Source organism: Erinaceus europaeus, chromosome 4 (assembly GCF_950295315.1).
Source record: "Erinaceus europaeus chromosome 4, mEriEur2.1, whole genome shotgun sequence".
Taxonomy (NCBI): Eukaryota; Metazoa; Chordata; class Mammalia; order Eulipotyphla; family Erinaceidae; genus Erinaceus; species Erinaceus europaeus.
In genome coordinates, this window is record NC_080165.1 from 27,367,235 (window position 1) to 27,385,316 (window position 18,082).

The 18,082-nt window shown below is 48.1% G+C and overlaps 1 protein-coding gene across 3 annotated transcripts in view; it reads left to right on the forward strand.

Annotated features, from left to right (window-relative positions):
- The window catches only part of PARVB (parvin beta), a 117,750-nt gene that overhangs the window by 68,256 nt on the left and 31,412 nt on the right, over positions 1-18,082 (forward strand). For all 3 annotated transcript variants that reach the window (XR_009549428.1, XM_060189127.1, XM_060189128.1), the window contains exon 4: positions 10,797-10,899. Coding sequence is in view for 2 of the 3 variants with exons in the window: in XM_060189127.1 (XP_060045110.1) it covers positions 10,797-10,899 (103 nt within the window). In the remaining variant the exon portion in view is untranslated. The remainder of the gene's footprint in view (positions 1-10,796; positions 10,900-18,082) is intronic.

An 18,082-nucleotide genomic window follows, 5' to 3' on the forward strand; every position in this document is an offset into this window, starting at 1 on the left:
GTGTGGGAGGACCTTGTGTTGAGCTCTGGATGCACTTGGTGGGGATGGGGGGTACTGATAGTGAGCCCCTGGAGGTGTCCCCAGTCAGGCTCATTCAGGTCCTGACATGAGGAGGGACTATCTCCAGGCCAGAGCAGCAGGTGCAGTCTGCTGGGCCGGTCAGCTCTGCGCTTTGTGTACTTTCTTTGACATTGGTCAGTTCTCTTGTATTTTATGCATTCATCAACTTTATGAGAGAGATGTCGGTGCACTGCTCCATCATGTGCGGTGGCAGGGTCCAGCCCTGGGCAGGGCCTGTGTGCTGCCCCTAAGCCCTTTAGCCAGCCCTCATCTGTAGGCTGTACCTCCCCACTTGTCCCTGTCCCCTCTCCCTCTCTGCATTGACCTCTGCTGACCAAGCTGGCAGGACTGTCACTGGTTAAAACATTGTGAATGCCCCCCAGGCAGTGGCATAGAGGATAAAGTGTTGGACCTTCAAATAGGTTACAAGTTTAACTCTCAGCAGTGAATATGCCAGAGTGATGCTCTGGCTCTCTGTCCCCCCTGTCTTGCTCATTAATGGGTAAATAAGTCTCCTTCCTTCCCTCCCTCCCTCCCTCCCTCCCTCCCTCCCTCCCTCTCTCTCTTTTCCCTCCCTCCCTTTCTCCCTCCCTGCCTTTCTTTCTTCCTTCCTTCCTTCCTCTCTCTCCCTTTCCCCCTCTCCCTTTCTTCTAATTTTTAAAAATATTTATTTATTCCCTTTTGATGCCCTAGTTGTTTTATTGTTGTAATTATTGTTGTTGTAATTGATGTTGTCGTTGTTAGATAGGACAGAGAGAAATGGAGAGAGGAGGGGAAGACAGAGAGGGGGAGAGAAAGAGAGACACCTGCAGACCTGCTTCACTGCCTGGGAAGCGACTCCCCTGCAGATGGGAAGCTGGGGGCTCAAACTGAGATCCTTACGCCTGTCCTTGTGCTTTGCTCCACCTGTGCTTAACCAGCCGCACTACCGCCCGAGCCCGACTCCCCCTTCCTTCCTCCCTCCCTCTCTCTCTCTCTCTTTTCTCCCTCTGTTGTTAAAATTTCGGAGGCTCTTGCCGGCCGGCTTGCTTCACGGGCGGGTAACAGAGACGCGGAGACAACGGCTGGGCAGGGAAGCTGTATTTCTTTATTCAGGAACAACGATTCACAAACTAAGACAAACTAATCACCAAACAGAACTCTGCTGTCTCTTTGCGGCGGCGCAAGCACTCTCTCTCTTACTCTGGAACTCAGGAACTCTCCAACTCTGGCACTCTGGAACTCTCGTACTTGAGAGCCCTCTGAAACTCTGGCACACTGGAACTCTCTCTTACTCTGTAACCCTGAAACTCTCGAACTCAGGAACTCCGGAACTCTGGAACTCTCGGACTCAGGAACCCTCTCTCGGGGTTCCTTGGGGCGGGGCCAAGCAGGCCCGCGAAATTAACAGGACTGATCCAATTCTCTTGGCGGGGGGGAGGGCTAGGACAAACCAATGTAAAGCATACGACATCCCTCCTTCCTTCCTTCCTCCCTCCCTCCCTCCCTCCCCTCTCTCTCTCTCTTTCCTCCCTCCCTCCCTCCCTCCCTCCCTCCCTCCTTCCTTCCTTCCTTCTTTCCTTCCTTCCTTCCTTCCTTCCTTTTTCTCTTACAGGTCTTATTTACCAAATAAGCCACCCCTGGCCTGGGGGATGGGTTTGGGAGATACAGTGGGGGACTCACCACTCAGCTCTCCTTTGTCCTTTCCAGCACCCTTTTGCCAATTCATTGATGGGTTATAATCTTCCTCTGTGGTTTCTCTTCTACTGGCATGGAAATCCTGCTTCCACTTAGAACTGCCAGCATTTGAAGAGGTTTTTTTTTTTTTTTTTTTTAAGGAGCCTAGGCGCTATCTTCATGCAGCCATCTTGACTCAGCTCCCATTCATTCATTCATTCCTTTTGTTCTTCTTTTTTAAATATTTATTTATTTATTCCTGTTTGTTGTCTTTGTTTTTTATTGCTGTAGTTATTATTAATGTCTTCGTTGTTAGAGAGGATAGAGAGAAATGGAGAGAGGAGGGGAAGAGATGGACAGAGAGGGGGAGAGAAAGATAGACGCCTGCAGACCTGCTTCACCACCTGTGAATCGACTCCCCTGCAGGTGGGGAGCCAGGGGCTCGAACCGGGATCCTTATGCCGATCTTTGCGCCACGTGCACTTAACCCGCTGTGCTACCACCAGACTCCCTTCTTTTTTTTTTTTTTCCTAATTGTCAGCTGCACTTTGTTCATAGAGGTATGGGGGCAGGGAGGAACTCAGCCTTTGGCCAATAACTCAGGCCTAAAAGTGAGGCTGCTGATTCTGATCCTCTCCTCAAGTATCTGCTGGGTCTCTGAAGGAGAGGAAGGCTGGTGGGCTCTAGATCCAGCCTCCTGGACTCAGACCCCAGCTCACAGCAAAGTGGGAGATAAGGACCATGTCCCTGGGAGGGTGGGGTGGGACCTGAGGCCCTGGTGACTGCTGTGCTCAGTATTGAGGGGTCAGCCTCAGGAGGGGCCTACGGGAGGGAGCCTTGCGGCAGGAATGGAACAGAGAGCTAGGTGTGCAGGAGTCCTATGGACTCAGGAGCCCCAAAGACATCCTGTGGCCTGTGCTGGTGTTTCTTCCTGGGGAGTCACTTTCTTTCCCTCCCTCCCTCTCTCCCTTCATGCCTTTCTTCCTTTTTTCATAGAGGGTGAGAGACAGAGAGGGAAAGAGAGACAGCAGAGAGACACCACAGCACTGCTCCACCACTCATGAGGCCTCCCCGTGTGGGTGCTCCTGTGTGATGGCAGGGGACTCGAATCTGTGTTCCGTGGGAGGCCTCTCTTCCCTGCTCATCGTGTTCACACTTTAAAAAAATATATATTTATTTATTTATTCATTTATTCCCTTTTGTTGCCCTAGTTGTCGTCTTCTTGTAGTTATTATTGTTGTTGTTGTTGTTGGATAGGACAGAGAGAAATGGAGAGAGGAGGGGAAGACAGAGAGGGGGAGAGAAAGACAGACACCTGCAGACCTGCTTCACCGCCTGTGAAGCGACTCCTCTGCAGGTGGGGAGCCGGGGGCTCAAACTGGGATTCTTATGCCGGTCCTTGCGCTTTGTGCCACGTGTGCTTAACTCGTTGTGCTACCACCTGACTCCCATGTTCACACTTTTTGTTTCTGTGTGAGCTTGGCTTCTGTCTCATTTTTTGCATCTCTGGTGCCTCACGCATATGCAATGTCACCACTCCAGGATTAGTTTATCAGATAGGGTGAGAGAGACAGAGACAGAGAGAGGGAGAGACCACAGCATTGAAGCTCTTTCCCCAGTGCTGGAATACGCCCAGGTTCCACAGCCAGTCCCCTGTGTACTGGACAAGGCTGTTTCTGGTCATACTCGCTTATGCTTTTTTTTTTAAATTCTTTATTTTATTTTATTTTATTTATTTATTCCCTTTTGTTGCCCTTGTTGTTTTATTGTTGTAGTTATTATTGATGTCGTTGTTGTTGGATAGGACAGAGAGAAATGGAGAGAGGAGGGGAAGACAGAGAGGGGGAGAGAAAGACAGACACCTGCAGACCTGCTTCACCGCCTGTGAAGGGACCTGCCTGCAGGTGGGGGGCCGGGGGCTCGAACCGGGATCCTGACGCCGGTCCTTGAGCTTAGCGCCACCTGCGCTTAACCCGCTGCGCTACAGCCCGACTCCCCTCGCTTCTGCTTTTGACCTTCTTGTATCTCTAGGTGGAAAAATCAGCCATGTGTGAAGGGCTCCCAGGGCAGAAAGTGACACTATGGTAGCCTCAGAGACACTCCAGGTGCTGCTTGGGCCAACTGGTCCCCCACCCCCTGCAATGAGCTGCATTCCAGGGGTATCCGAGACAAGTCTGTTGGGAAGTGATTGAAACATCACTGTTGGGGTTGGGTGGTGGTGGAGAGGGTTAAGTGCACATGGCGCGTAGTACAAGGACCAGTGTAAGGATACTGATTCGAGACCCTGGCTCCCCACTTGCACTGTGTGTGTGGGGGTCATTTCACAAGCAGTTAAACAGGTCTGCAGGTGTCTATCCTTCTGTCTTTCCCATCTCTCTTGATTTCTCTCTGTCCTATCCAACAACAACGACATCAGTAACAACAATAATAATCACCACAACAATGATAAAACAACAAGGACAACAAAATGGAAAATAAACAAATAAATATATATATAAAAAGAAACATCACTGTCACAGCTTGGGGAAGACAGGCAGCAGGTCCCAGGCAGCATTCAGAAGGACCTTAAAGGAAGGCTGGGCCGTGGTGCACATAGTGTGAAGTGCAAGGATCTGGGTTCGAGCCCCTGACTCCTCACCTGCAGGGTCGCTTCACATGTGGCAGAGCAGATCTGCAGGCATCTATCTTATGCTCTCTCCCTCTCTCTCTCTCCTTCTCCAATCACGGTTTCTATCTGTCCTGTCCAATAATAAAAAGGCTGCCAGGAGTGGTGGATTTAGTGCCGACACCGAGCCCAGCAATAACCCTGGAGGGAAAAACAAACAAACAAACAAACAAACAGAAAAAGCCCTGGGAGTCTGGCAGTAGTGCAGCGGGTTAAGCGCAGGTGGTGCATAGCGCAAGGACCGGCTTAAGTGTCCTGGTTCAAGCCCCCCCGGCTCCCCACCTGCAGGGAAATCACTTCACAAGCGTTGAAGCAGGTCTGCAGGTGTCTATCTTTCTCTCCCCGTCTCTGTCTTCCCCTCCTTTCTCCATTTCTTTCTGTCCTATCCAACAACAACGATAGCAATGACTACAACAATAAAACAGCAAGCACAACAAAAGGGAATAAATAAATAAATAAATATCAAAAAAATTAAAAAAAAAAAACACCCCTAAAGGGAGAGGGAGCCCTGCTCAGTCTGGTGAGCACCAGCTTGTGCAGAGAGCAGGCACCCGGGGCATGGTGGTTTTCTATCCTAGAAACCATTTGCCCATGGATCCTGGCATTAGTCACCCGTGCTGCTGTTAACAAGATTCTGAGGGAGAAGAGGATTAGGGTAATGATGGGGGGCTGGGGGTGTCCGGGAATGGGGTACTTCCTTGGCTGGTTGTGGGGATTTTTTCTCCCTGTCAGTCTTTTCTGCCTTGACAGGACTGAGGATACGTCCCAGCTCATCAGCGGGTCACGGAGCCAGATGGGGATTTGCAAGAGGCTTTGCTGCCTGCCCCATAGCAGAAACAGGATCTTGCCTGGGCTTTCCAGCAGGATTGAGCTCCGGCCCAGGCTGCTTCTGGCGCTGAGTGTCTGCATGCCTGAGAGGTTTTTCAGAAGCTCTGCAGCTTGCTTGTGTGTCCTCTGTCAGTCAGGGTCTACTTTAGCCCCTGGGGATGTGGCATTGAGCAGAGTGAATACTGAGCTCTTGTGGAGCTGATCACCCAGCTGGAGAGACAGCTTTGTCACAGGACCCATGTAACTGGGCATCCCCGGCTACTTAGAAGAAAACTAAAACCACCGGCAGGCTGTGTCCTCACCCCTCTATTTCAGTTGAGGTTGTCTGGGAGGGAGTGTTTGAGCAGACACCTATGTGGGCAAACTGTGACCAGCAGAAGTGGTGGCATGTGCAAAGGTCCTGTGGTCATGCACTCATATCCCTGGCATGTGGAGGACCAGTGAAGAAGGCAGTATGGTTGAAGCCCAGTGAGCAGGAGGAGAGTGTCACAGAGAGGACCAGAGAGGTGGCAGGGTGCAGGGTGGTGGTTGGAGGTGGGGACCAGCTCTATCTAATGTCACAGGAAGACCATGAGGGCCCACTTTTTGTGTCACCAAATCCTCACCCAGTCCCACAGGGCAGGTGACCCCTGTGCTTTCTGTGAGCTCTTGTCCCGACAGCATAACTGTCCACGGACTGAGCAACCCAGTATGTTCATCACCTACATGAAGCCCCAGGCGCTCCCTCACCTCCACTTCCTGCTTCCGGCATCCCCGTATCTGTTGTCTGTATGTGTAGACTTGCCTTTTCTAGACAGTTGATGAGGGTGGGAGGCACCTCACACATGATGTGGCTCTTTATGCTGCCTTCTCTACTCAGCACATTGTATTGAAGGTTCCTGCATGACAGAACCCCATTCCTTTTTATGGCTGTGTGCTATTCCATTGTTTGGAAAGACCACATTGCATTTATCCAGTATTATGAACACTAGGCTGCTGGTTTAGAAATTTATTTATTCATCATTATTGTTTATTTGTGATTAACAGTGGATTACAAGATTATAAGGCTTCAGGATTATCCTTCCACACTGCACCCACCACCACCAAAGTTCTCTGTCCCCACTTCCCTACCTCCCGAAGTTCTCAAAAAGTCTCAGAAACAGTTTGCTTCTGTTCCCCCCCCCCCGCCAAGTTCATGTGTATCAGTTTTTTAGATTCCACCTATGAGTGGAATCATCCAGTCATTGTCTTTCATCTCTTCACTTATTTTGCTAAGCATAATCACCTCCACTTCCTTCCATTTTTGTTCCAAAAGACACAGTATTGTCTTTTTCTGGCTACAGAGTAATAGTTCATGGAATATATACCCCCATACTGTTTTGAAGGTTTCTGAATGTCATAACTTTATTTCTTGTTATGGCTGTGTGCTGTTCCACTGTTTGGAGAGACCATATTGCATTTATTCAATGGCATGAACATTGGACCATTTTTCTTTTAAAAATTATTATTATAATAATTTTAATAAAAAATAATAAAAATATTATTATTATTGTTGTTATTATTACCAGAGCACTGCTCAGCTCTGGTTTATGGTAGTGCAGGGGTTTGAACCTGGGACTTTGGAGCCTCAGGCACAAGAGTCTGTTTGCATAACCACTATACTATCTACCCTCACCCTACTTAATTATTTTTATGAGAGAAATAGAAAGCCCCTGGTCCCCACCTGCAGGGGGAAAGCTTCACAAGTGGTGAAACAGGGCTGCAGCTGTCTTTCTGTCTCTCTCCCTCTCTGTCTCCCCTTCCCTCTCAATTTCTGACTATCTATCCAATAAATAAGTAAAATAAAATAAACATTAAAATATTTTTTTAAAAAAGAAAAGAAATAGAGATTAGCATGTCACTCAGATCAGCATATACAATGCCTGGAACAAAACCTGGGTCCATTTCCTGGTAATTGTTTTTGCCAGTTAGGTTTATCACTGGAGCACAGTGCCTCCATGAAGCCAGTGTTCCGGAATGGGACCATTTTTGCCTTTGTTTCTGATAGAGGGTGTGAGACAGAAAAAGAGAGATAAGAGGGGGAGGGACAGAGAGGAGAAACACCTGACCACTGCTCCACTATCTGCCCCCCACCCCCGACTCCCTTCCGATGGGGATCAGGGTCCTCACACATATGGTACCGAGTGCTCTCTGCTGGGTGCACCCACTCAGCCCAAGACGATTTTGAGTCGCGCCGCTGTGAATAGCCATGTCTGAGATTTTGTGTGTACTTGTGCTTTCAGTGCTTTTCAGTTTCCACCTAGGGGAGGAGTCACTTGATTATGTGGCGATTCTGCAGTTTAGCTCTTGAATGGCTGCCAGACATTATTTATTTATTTATTTATTTTTTTTGGTAGAGGCTGCACCATTTATAATCATCTCAGCAAGGGATGAAGGCTTCAATCCCTCCTCATTCTTGTGACACTTTTTAAAACGATTCGGTTTTGATGTTCAGCTCGCCTAGTGGGTATGGCGTCCTGCTGACTGATGCTTCCTCTCATATTTCTTTTCAGAAGTGATGGCTGCTCAGAGCTTTTGTCCATCTCTCAATCGGCGTCTTTACTACTGGGTTGTAGGAGTGCTTTTCATGTCAGCCAGAGGCTGTCATTTGCTTTCTGGGTATTATCTCTCTTGAAGTGGACCTATCTTATTTTATTAGATAGGTCAGAGCGAAATTGAGGGGGGTGGTGTAGAGAAAGGAAGAGAGAGACAAATAGACATTTGCAGTACTTGCTTCATCGCTTAGGAAGCTTCCCCCTGTCAGTGGTGACTGGGGGCTCAAACCCAGGTCCCTGCTCATGATAATGTGTGTGCTCAACCGGTTCCACCACCTTTTTATTTTTGTTATTGTTACTGGGAATTAATGGTTTACAATAAATACAGTTGTTTGTATACTTGTGAAATTTCTCAGTTTTCTGCAGAACATTGAGAATACCCAGTCTAGGCCCTCCTCCACCATCATGCACCAGGAACTGAGTGCATGCTCCCCTGCTCCCATTCGAGCACCCTCTCCCCCAAAGTCCTTTACTTTGGTGCAATACACCAACTCAAAGTCTTAAATTCTACTTTGTATTTCCCCTTTTGTTCTTATTTCTCAACTTCTGGCCATAGTCATCCTTCTTCTGGCTTCTCTCAAGATGATTCCTGCAAGCTCCATCCAAGATGAGGTAAAGAAGGTGACTTAATCATTCTTTTTTTTTTTTTTGCCTCCTCCAGGGTTATCGTTGGGACTCGGTGCCCATATCACAAATACATTGCTCCTGGTGGCCATCTTTTTTCCATTGTTGTTACTGCTGTTGTTATTGCTGTTGTTGGATAGGACAGAGAAAAAGTAAGAGAGGAAGGGAAGACAGAGAGGGGGAGAGAAAGATAGACATCTGCACACCTGTTTCACTGCTTGTGAAGTGACTCCCCTGCAGGTGGGGAGCCGGGGATCCTTGCACAGTGGGTTTTGCACTGTGTGCACTTAACCTGGTGCACCACCACCCAGCCCCCAACTTCATCATTCTTAATAGCTCAATGGTATTTTTTTATAAAGTTATTCTGCTAGATATTTACTGAAACTATGGTGAAAAGTTTTTTTTTTTTTAAATAATTGTTATTTATAAAAGGACAACACTGACAAAAACCATAGGATAAGAAGGGTACAACTCCACACAATTCCCACCACCAGAACTCCATATCCCATCCCCTCCCCTGAAAGCTTTCCTATTTTTTATCCCTCTGGAAACATGGACCCAGGGCCATTATGGGGTGCAGAAGGTGGAAGGTCTGGCTTCTGTAATTGCTTCCCCTCTATTGGCAGGTCGATCCATATTCCCAGCCTCTCTCTTTCCCTAGTGGGGCGGGGCTCTGGGAAAGCGGGACTCCAGGACACATTGGTGGGGTCATCTGCCCAGGGAAGTTCGGTTGGCATCATGGTAGTATCTGGAACCTGGTGGCTGAAAGAAGAGTTGCTGAGTAGTTTTCTATTGTGCATATAGAGCACAATTTTCTTAGCCACTCATCTGTTGTTGGACACCTGGGTTGCTTCCATGTTTGGCTATTACAAATTGTGCTGCTCTGAACATAGGAAGACACAGATATTTTTGGATGAGTGTGTTTGATTCCTTAGGATATATCCCCAAGAGAAGAATTGCAGGATCATAGGGTAGGTCCACTATTAGGCTTGTGAGAGTTCTTCAGACTGCTCTCCACAGGGGTTGCCCAGTTGACATTTCCACCAGCAGAGCAGGAGGGTTCCTTTGACCCCACAACCTTGCCAGCATTTGCTGCTGCTGCCTTTTCCGATGTATGAAATTCTCACAGGAGTGAAGTGGCATTTCACTGTTGTCTTTATTTGCATTTCTCTTGACAAGCAATGACTTGAAGCATTTTTCATATGTCTGTTGGCTGTTTGGATCTCTTTTGTAGTGAATATTCTGTTCATATCCTCTCCCCATTTTTGGATGGGGGTCATTTGTGTGTTTTGTTGTTGGTGGTGGTGAGTTTGGTGAGCTCTTTATATATTTTGGTTATTAGCCTTTTGTCTGATGTATGACTTCTCCCATCCTGTAAGAGTTCTGTTTGTTTGGGTGTTGATTTCTTTTCCTGTGCAGAAGCTGTTCAATTTGATGGAGTCTCATTGGTTTATTTTTGGCTTTTTGTCATCCTTGAAATAGAATTTATGTCATTTAAGATGCCTATAAAATTTAGATGGAAAAGAGGGCTGCCAATAATTTTCTCTAAATATTTGATAGTTTTTGGTCTAACATCCAAGTCCGTGATCCATCTGAAGTTTACTTATGTGTGTGGTTAAATGCAGTGGTTCAGTTTCACTCTTCTGAATGTTTCAACCCAGTTTTTAAAATTAAAAAAAAAATCTTTATCTATTTATTGGATAGACACAGGCAGAAATTGAGAGGGAAGGGGGTGATCGAGAGGGAGAGAGACAGAGACACCTGCAATACAGCTTCACCACTCGTGAAGCTTTCCCCCTGTAGGTGGGGACTGGGGACTCCAACCTGGGTCCTTTTGCATTGTAACATGTGTACTCAACCAGGTATGCCACCACCCAGTCCCTTTCAACCCAGTTTTCCCAACACTATTTGCTGAAGAGACTTTCCTATTTCCATTTAATAGTCCCCTCCTCCGTCAAAAATTAGGTGTTCATAGTTGTGTTTTTTCTCTTTAAGTTGCACCTATAAATTCAGCCATAAGATATTTGTCTTTCTGATTTATTTCATTTTACATAGTACTGTCTAGGTCCATCCATGTTGTCACAAATAGCAAGTTTTCAGTCTTGTTTATAGCTGCATTGTATTCCAGCCATGCACACAGCTCACATCCTCCACTCTTGCACTGATGGCGTTTCCACATCTTGGCTACTATGAGCAATGCTGGAGGCCTGGTTCTCCTGTGAATTTCCACCCACCACAGCAGGTGGGTGGGTGAGTCCCTCCTGCCTTCTCTAGAAGGGGAGAAACTTTCCTTCTCTCCTCCTCATCAGCCCCCGAGTGCCCTCTGACTCACCTGGCCCTGTCTTCTGGCCCTGTGGGACCCTGACGCTGGTGGCTGGTGTGGCCTGCAGGTTCTCATCGACTGGATCAACGAGGTCCTGGTGGAGGAGCGCATCATCGTGAAGCAGCTGGAGGAGGACCTGTACGATGGCCAAGTGCTGCAGAAGCTCCTGGGTAAGTCCCTGACCCTGGGTCCGAGCGGCAGGAAACTGCCACCCATCCACAGCCCCAGGCTGCATGCGGCTGCCCTGGGCCCCAGGGTGGATCAGGCACAGCTTCTCGAACTGTCTGTAGCAACCGATGTTGGGTGTACATGCCCTGGGGGAGCCCAGAGATGGGGCTCTCACCAGCCGCACTCCCGCCCTGAGGCCGTTGTCCAGTGTGAGTGCTTCAGGCGTGCGCAGACTTACCCAGGAGGAAGGGGCTGGAGTGGGCCGTGGGGACTGTGTCTGAGGGGCAGCGCTTGGTGGGGAGGTGAAGCAGGTGGCCTGGTGTGTACTTTAGGTTATAAGTGTAAGTTCTCAGGCAAAGAAGTAAAAAGAATAGAGGGAGGGGGCTGGGCCGTGGCGCATCCAGTATCACCACATGTTAGCATGTACAAGGACCCTGGTGTGAACCCCCACTCCCCATCTGTGGAGGGGATGCTTCCAGGGCCGTGAGGTAGGTCTGCAGGTGTCTCTGTCTCTCTTCCTCTCAGTCTCCCCCTCCTCTCTCAATTTCTCTCTGTCCCATCAAATAAAATAGAAAAAAAAAAAAGGGAAAAATGACTGCCAGGAGTGGTTGGTTCATAATGCTAGCACTGAGCCCCAGCAGTAACCCTGGTGACTAAAAAGAAAAAAGAAAGATAAAGAAAAAGAACAGAGAGTGGTGAGCCCCCTGACCCCATCTATCTTGGTGACAGGTGCCTCTGAGTCCCCTTTGTAGGAAGTGGAGAGAGACTAGGGGTAGAGGGGAATGCAGGCACTGACTGAGGTCTGCAGGTCCCTGGGTACCCACCAGAGACTTCAGAAAGGAGGAGCTGTTGGCTGGACTCTTTTTCTACTACAGTGAAGCTAGAATGGATTTTCAGGATTCAATATGCCATGGGAGGCTGACATTGGAGACTCAGTGTCCCCTCCCCTGGCGCCTTAAACACACCTCCCTCCTAGGTGCCCCCTGTCCTGTCTCGCTCCCCCACAGTGGGCAGGGTTGGCAGATTTGCTCTCTGGACTTCTCACCCTTCAGTCACCTCCATAGACAAGTGCTAACCTGGTGGAAGGGGGTCCCCAAGAGGCCACTGGAAGGTGACTCCTCATTTTCTCTGTAGATGTAGCAGTGGGGTGACCATGGGAAGAAGGCAGGTAGACACCCAAGCTGTACAGTGCTGCATTGTATGTGCTGTGGGGTGCTGGGTTGGGGACCAGGGTTTGAGGGGAGGGTAAGTTAGGAGAGAGAGGTTGAAGGGCACAGACCAGCAAACCAGGCAGGGGGGGGAGAGAGCGCTGGGACATGAGCCGTGGCTGTGTGACCACTGCTCCAGCATCTGGGGCCCTCTCAGACCTGGGGTCTTGGGCATGGCAGGCCCACTCAGCCCTACCCCCGTTTCTCCTCCCTGGCATCTTGTCTCACTGTCTGAGTGACTTCATGACTGATTGTTGGTATGCTTCTAAATTCTGCTTATAAGACCTTCTGTTTTGATCATCACGTTAGGTTCGCTTGTATTGTTTAACGCTGTGGTCTATTTACATAATCATTGTTTTCATTGGTTTAATCCCCACTGGTTCATGTGCTTTTTCCTTCTCCCCACCCCCTATCCTACGTACTTCCTCTTCCTGACACTTCCGCCTCAGGAGATATAAAGGAGAGTATTTTCTAATGAATAGAGATTAGATTGTTGAACTGCATTCCCGCTCGTCAATAAAGATTGCATTGCATCCCAGCTCAGCCATGAGTCCCTGGTCGTCTGTCTCCCGCCTGCAGAGCTAGCCCAGCATCTGGTGCCCTGAACAGAGACTGGCAACTGATGGCCTGGCCAGTCCTCAGAACATACACTTGGAGGGGACAAAATCTGTGCCAGTTGCCAGTTCTGTCACTTATTAAGCCCACTGTCCTGCTCTGTGCCAGCCTCTGGAGACACTGTGATAACACACAGTGCCCCCCCCCCCCCCGGCTTACATCCTGGTAGAGGGGAGGAGAGAGGAGCACTGTGGGCTCTTTCATCCCCACACCCAGACAGAGGCTCTAAGAGGTGCCAGGGACTAGAGGGACAGTCACAGGTTGTGGTGGAAGCTGGCCAGAGAGGGGAGGGCGGTCGAGCAGCCTCTGGTGACCTGTGGAGTTAGCATCAGAGAGCATTTTAGGCTGAGACTCCAGTGTCAAAGGAGAGTCTGCGGCGTCCTGAGAACGGGTTTTTCTGGAGGGGGCGGAGGGGAAGAAAAGCTGACAAGAGAGATGAGGCCAGAGTACATCCAGCTCTGGTGACAAGTGCTTTTATTGCAGCTGACAGGAATTCAGTAGAGGTTTTGAGCCAGGCCTTGACGTGATCTGAGCTAGAGTTTTTAAAGGTCACTTGATGTCTGGGTGTGAGTTGGAGGGAGGGAATGTCAGAGCAGGACAATACAATGGCTCTGAGGGGCATGGACACGGGGATTTGGGAGTGGGTGGGGGCATTTAGTGGGTTAAAACTGCTGGAGGCTTTGTCCTCACTGACAGTTGTGAGTAAGGAAGCAAGGGAGGTGGGGGTTACCTAATGCCAGGGGACTGAGTGGCCTCCCTGGATAGTGGCCAAGAAGGCGTATCTATACCACAGAGTCCAGAAACCCTTGTCCAGTGAAGACTAGAAATGAGCTTCCTTCCTCGGTGAGAAACTAAGTCTGGAATGTGATGAAGGCAGCGCCATAGTTTTATTATTAAAAACACCAACCAGAGTTTTGATGTCTCCTGGAGTTGTGTTGGCACAGTCACTCTTAGCAGCGTATCAGACCATGGGTAGCTGTGAGGTCATGGAACGGGACATGTGTGACTGTAAGGCATTGCTTTCAGTGGAGCAGGGGTGGAAATGTCTTGCTTTCATGCCGTCTGTAGGGGCTCAGAGTGTCCAGCTATGTAAAAGTTTTGCTTCTGTTCGTATGCGAACTTGAAGAGTTGCCAGTTGGTGCAAATACTCTTTTACTTTTTATTTATTATTTGATAGGACAGAGAGAGAAATGGAGAGGGAAGGGGGTGATAGAGAAGGAGAGAGACAGACATCTGTAGCACTATGTCACTGCTAATGAAACTTCCTCCCCTGCAGGTGGGAACTGGGGCTTGAACCCGGGTCCTTGCGCACGGTAATGTATGCATTCTACCAAGTGCACCACCACTCTTGTCCCCCTCTCCGTGCTCTTTTAGTAACACAGTCTCTCAAGCACGTGTTTTGCTCACTGCTACAGGAGAAACAGAGACCTCTGCACAGTGAGGGGATGAGGGGTACCGGCTTTGTGCACAGTGGGAAATTGACATCTCACTTCTGACTGCCCCAAATGTCACTATTAATTGCTTGCTGCTTAGTGGAACCCTTCCCAACAACATAAATGGTTGACAGCCATGTGCTTTTCTTTTCTCTTCTTTCCTTTCCTTTCCTTTCCTTTCCTTTCCTTTCCTTTCCTTTCCTTTTCTTTTCTTTTAAAATGTTCCTATTTATTTATAACTGGATAGAGATAGAGGAAAATTAAGAGGGGAGAATAGAGAAGGAAAGAGACAGAGAGAGACCTGCAGATGTGCTTCACCACTCGTGAAGCTTTCTTCCTGCAGCTGGGGAACAGGGGCTTGAACCTGGGTCCCTGTGCACTGTAATGTGTGCGCTTAACCAGGTGTGCCACCGCCTGGCCCTTGCTTTGTTTTTACTGTCCACTCGTTGGAAGGGGCTCATCATAAAGGCCTTTATCTTCAGCACCTGGATTGACTGTGTCTCGGAGACAGGGTAGCAGAAGGTGGTGTTGGTTGAGTCTCACAGCTGCAGAGGTAAGAGGCGCCCTGTACATCCTTTGTCACAGCGTGGAAACACATCGTCATTCCTGTCTACCCTCTTTACTTTTATTCCTCTAAAAATGTCTCTTCTCAGCGCCAATCCCTCCCCTAGTGTTTGCTTTAGTTTCAGTGCCCCTAACTTAGAAACATCTGTGTCACAGTGAGTCCAAAGCAGTCTTGAGTCACTGAACACTCCTGCCAGATTGTCTGATGCCCACTTGTTTGTTGGCTCTGCTCCTGCTAAGTCTCCCTTCTGGTCCTGGCAGGGAAGGGCTCATGCCCCTAGGGCTTGTCATGTTGTCTTTTGCAGGGTGTGGCGAGTTGAATTCCCAAGTCCAAGTCACATGCATGGGTCAGCTGTACCTTTGGACATTTTCACAATGAATCTAAGGGCTTTGGGCTCACATATTTCATTTCCAAATTCTTAAAAATAAAACATGTACGTTGTTGATTTAAGAAGAGAGTTTTGCATGAGAGAGAAACAGACTAAGACCATTTTGTATGAGACAGACAGAGAGGAGACAGCATCTCTGACCCAAGGAGTGAGGCCTCAGCAGAAGTGAGCTTCTGTGGACACCTTGATGCTGGGCTTCCAGTGTCCAGGCCTTGGAGGGATGCATCCCCTCTGCTCAGGACCCCATCTCAGCATTTGTTATGGAGGCTCTGACAGGCTAATCCAGTTTCTTCTTGCTTCCTCCTTCTCCCCCCTGCTAATGTGGTGGTGTTACCCTTCGGGGTTGGCTGATGGAAGGAAGGGCTGAATCCCCCACCTCCCCGAGGGCCAGGTACAGGCCCCTCTACCTTTCCCCGGGGGCTCCATCCTATACCTGCTGTTTATTCTCAGGCGTTTTTTCATTTGGAGTGGACAAGGTGGAAAGCCCAATCTCTCAGTGGGAGCATTGCCTCTCTTCTGTGGGCTGTCTCTGGGCAGGCAGGTCTGTTCTGTATCTGGTTTACTGCAGACTTGGAGCCGTCCAGGTGTGGCTCTCAGCCCACTAGGGACCTTTCTCTCCCGTGCTCCATCCAGCCTGCAATCAGGATCTCTTCTGTGTGGAAGTGAATGTCTGGGTTGAATGGAGTAGCCCAAGCCCAACAGGCATCGTTGTATAATTGCAGTTTCCTGAAAGGAACACCAGAGTGTTCATTCTTGTTCTAATTGAGAGTAAAGAGAAATGCAGACACCTCAACTCCAGTTTGGCTGGAGATCGCTCCTGAATAGCCTGGGTGTGGAAGATTGTTTTCATATGCCTGTTTGCTGTCTGAATTTCTTCTTTAGTGAAGTATGTTCCTATATTTTCTCTATTTATAGTGCATTACATTGTATTATATTATACATTACTATGTATGTTTTTTTTCTTTATTTGTTGATAGAGACAGAGGGAAAATAAAAGGGAGAGAGAGGGAGAGAAAAAGTTAGACACCTGCAGCACTGCCTCATTGCTTGTGAAGCTTCTCCCTTGCTGGTGGGGACTGGGGGCTTAAACCCCAGTGAGCTTTACCATATGCTGGTGGCCATAAATAAATAAATAAATAAATAAATAAATAAATGGAAGTTCATTGTAATTTTGCATTGAATTTATATATTGGCTTGGACAGTGCTATTTTTAACAATGTGAATTCTTCCAATGCACAAGCTTGGACTCTCTTTCCATATTTTGTGTATTCTTTCATCTCTTTTTTTTTTTTTTTTGTACTAATAACTCAGTAGTTCTCAGTATACAGTTTTTTGTTCTTTTTTTTTACCTCCTCTGTTAAAACGATTCCTGGACAGCAGATCATTCTGAGCGTTCTTGTAAGTGGGGCTGACTTCTTCCTGTTTCACTGCCTGCATGCAAGAGCCGTCGGCTTCTGTGTGTCTTGTTAGCCTACTGCCGTACTACCTTGACTGCTGTTTTTTTGTTTTTTACTGGAGCCTCAGGATTTCCTGTGTATTGTACTATCATGTCCCCTCTAAATTAGTGACACTTGTACTTTTTCTCTTCTCATTTGGATCCATTTTATCACTTTTTCTTGCCTAATTGCTCATGGTCAGAACTTCCAGAACTATGTTGAATAGTAGTGGAGACAGTGAACAACCTTGTCTTGTTCTTGAACTGAGAGGGAAAGCTTTCAGTTTCTCCCTGTGCAGGGCAAGCTCTGGAAGGCCTGCTCTGTCCACCCCATGCCCACCACTCTGTTGGCCACCAGAGAGGTGTTGTAGAGAACAGGACACAGGGGGTGAGTGTGCACAGTGACAACTCTGGACACTATGGCAGGAGGATATAGTGTGTTTACTGAAGAAAAAGGCAGGGTTTATATGGGGTAAAAAGAAGCCAGGTGCTAGGGCAGGGTGCCGGGGCAACAAGCCAAATAGGGGCAAAAGTTTGACAGCAAGAACCAATCAGATATTTTAGACTCTAGCTCCCTTCTGATGACTCCGGCTCTCGACTTCCTTTACCTGGGGCATGGGACTTAAGGATGAGGAAGGGGTTCTTCGGGTTTATCCACATTCTATTGAGCAAATCAGCTTTATTCAGACCAGGTGGAGGGGGAAGGGTTGCAGCCTCTGGGTCTAAGAGAATGGAGGTCAGGGAGGGGTGGGGAGGCTTATAGGTGAACGCCTTCCGTCCTCACTAAGAGGTATTAGGGGTTCCAGCCAGGCTCACTCAACCCACTGTGTCCCCACATCCCTGTTCAGTATGAGTGGTTTCTCCTCCCCACCCCCTCCGTTATCATTAGGGCTTTGCCTGCACAATGAATCCAACCGCTCCTGATAGCTGTCCCCCCCTTTTTATTGGATAAGACAGAGAGAAATTGAGAGGGTTAGGGAGATAGAGAGAAAGAGAGATAATTGCAGACCTGCTTCGCCGTTTGCGAAGCATCCTCCTTGCGGGTGAGGCTGAAGATTCGACCCTGGATTATTGTCCATGGTAACGTACAAGCAACTGGGACTTCCACTTTTGTTTTTGTTCCTATCCAATAAATAAATAAAATGTTAAAAATAAAAAGAGGCGGCTTTTGTATTAGGTTAGCCCGGATTTCAGAGCTTTGCCTGGGACAGTCGGCACTTTTGTCTTATTTGGGAATCACCTGCCACAACTTTGCTTTTTTTTTTTTTTTTCTTCTTCACACCTTAGAGCTTTATTAAGTAATGGTTTACAAGATGGTATTTTTTTTTTTCCCCTCACAGCTCTCATCACCAAAGCTCTGTGTCCCCATTCCCACCCCCATAGACAACCACTCTAGTTATCCCAGAGTCTTAGATATAGATTGACTTTTTCCTCCACATTCATATGTTCAATTCTCTATATTCTGCACATGAGCGAAACCATTTTGTAGATGTCCTTCACCTCCTTACTTGCTTCACTGAGCTTAATTTTCTCCAATTCCA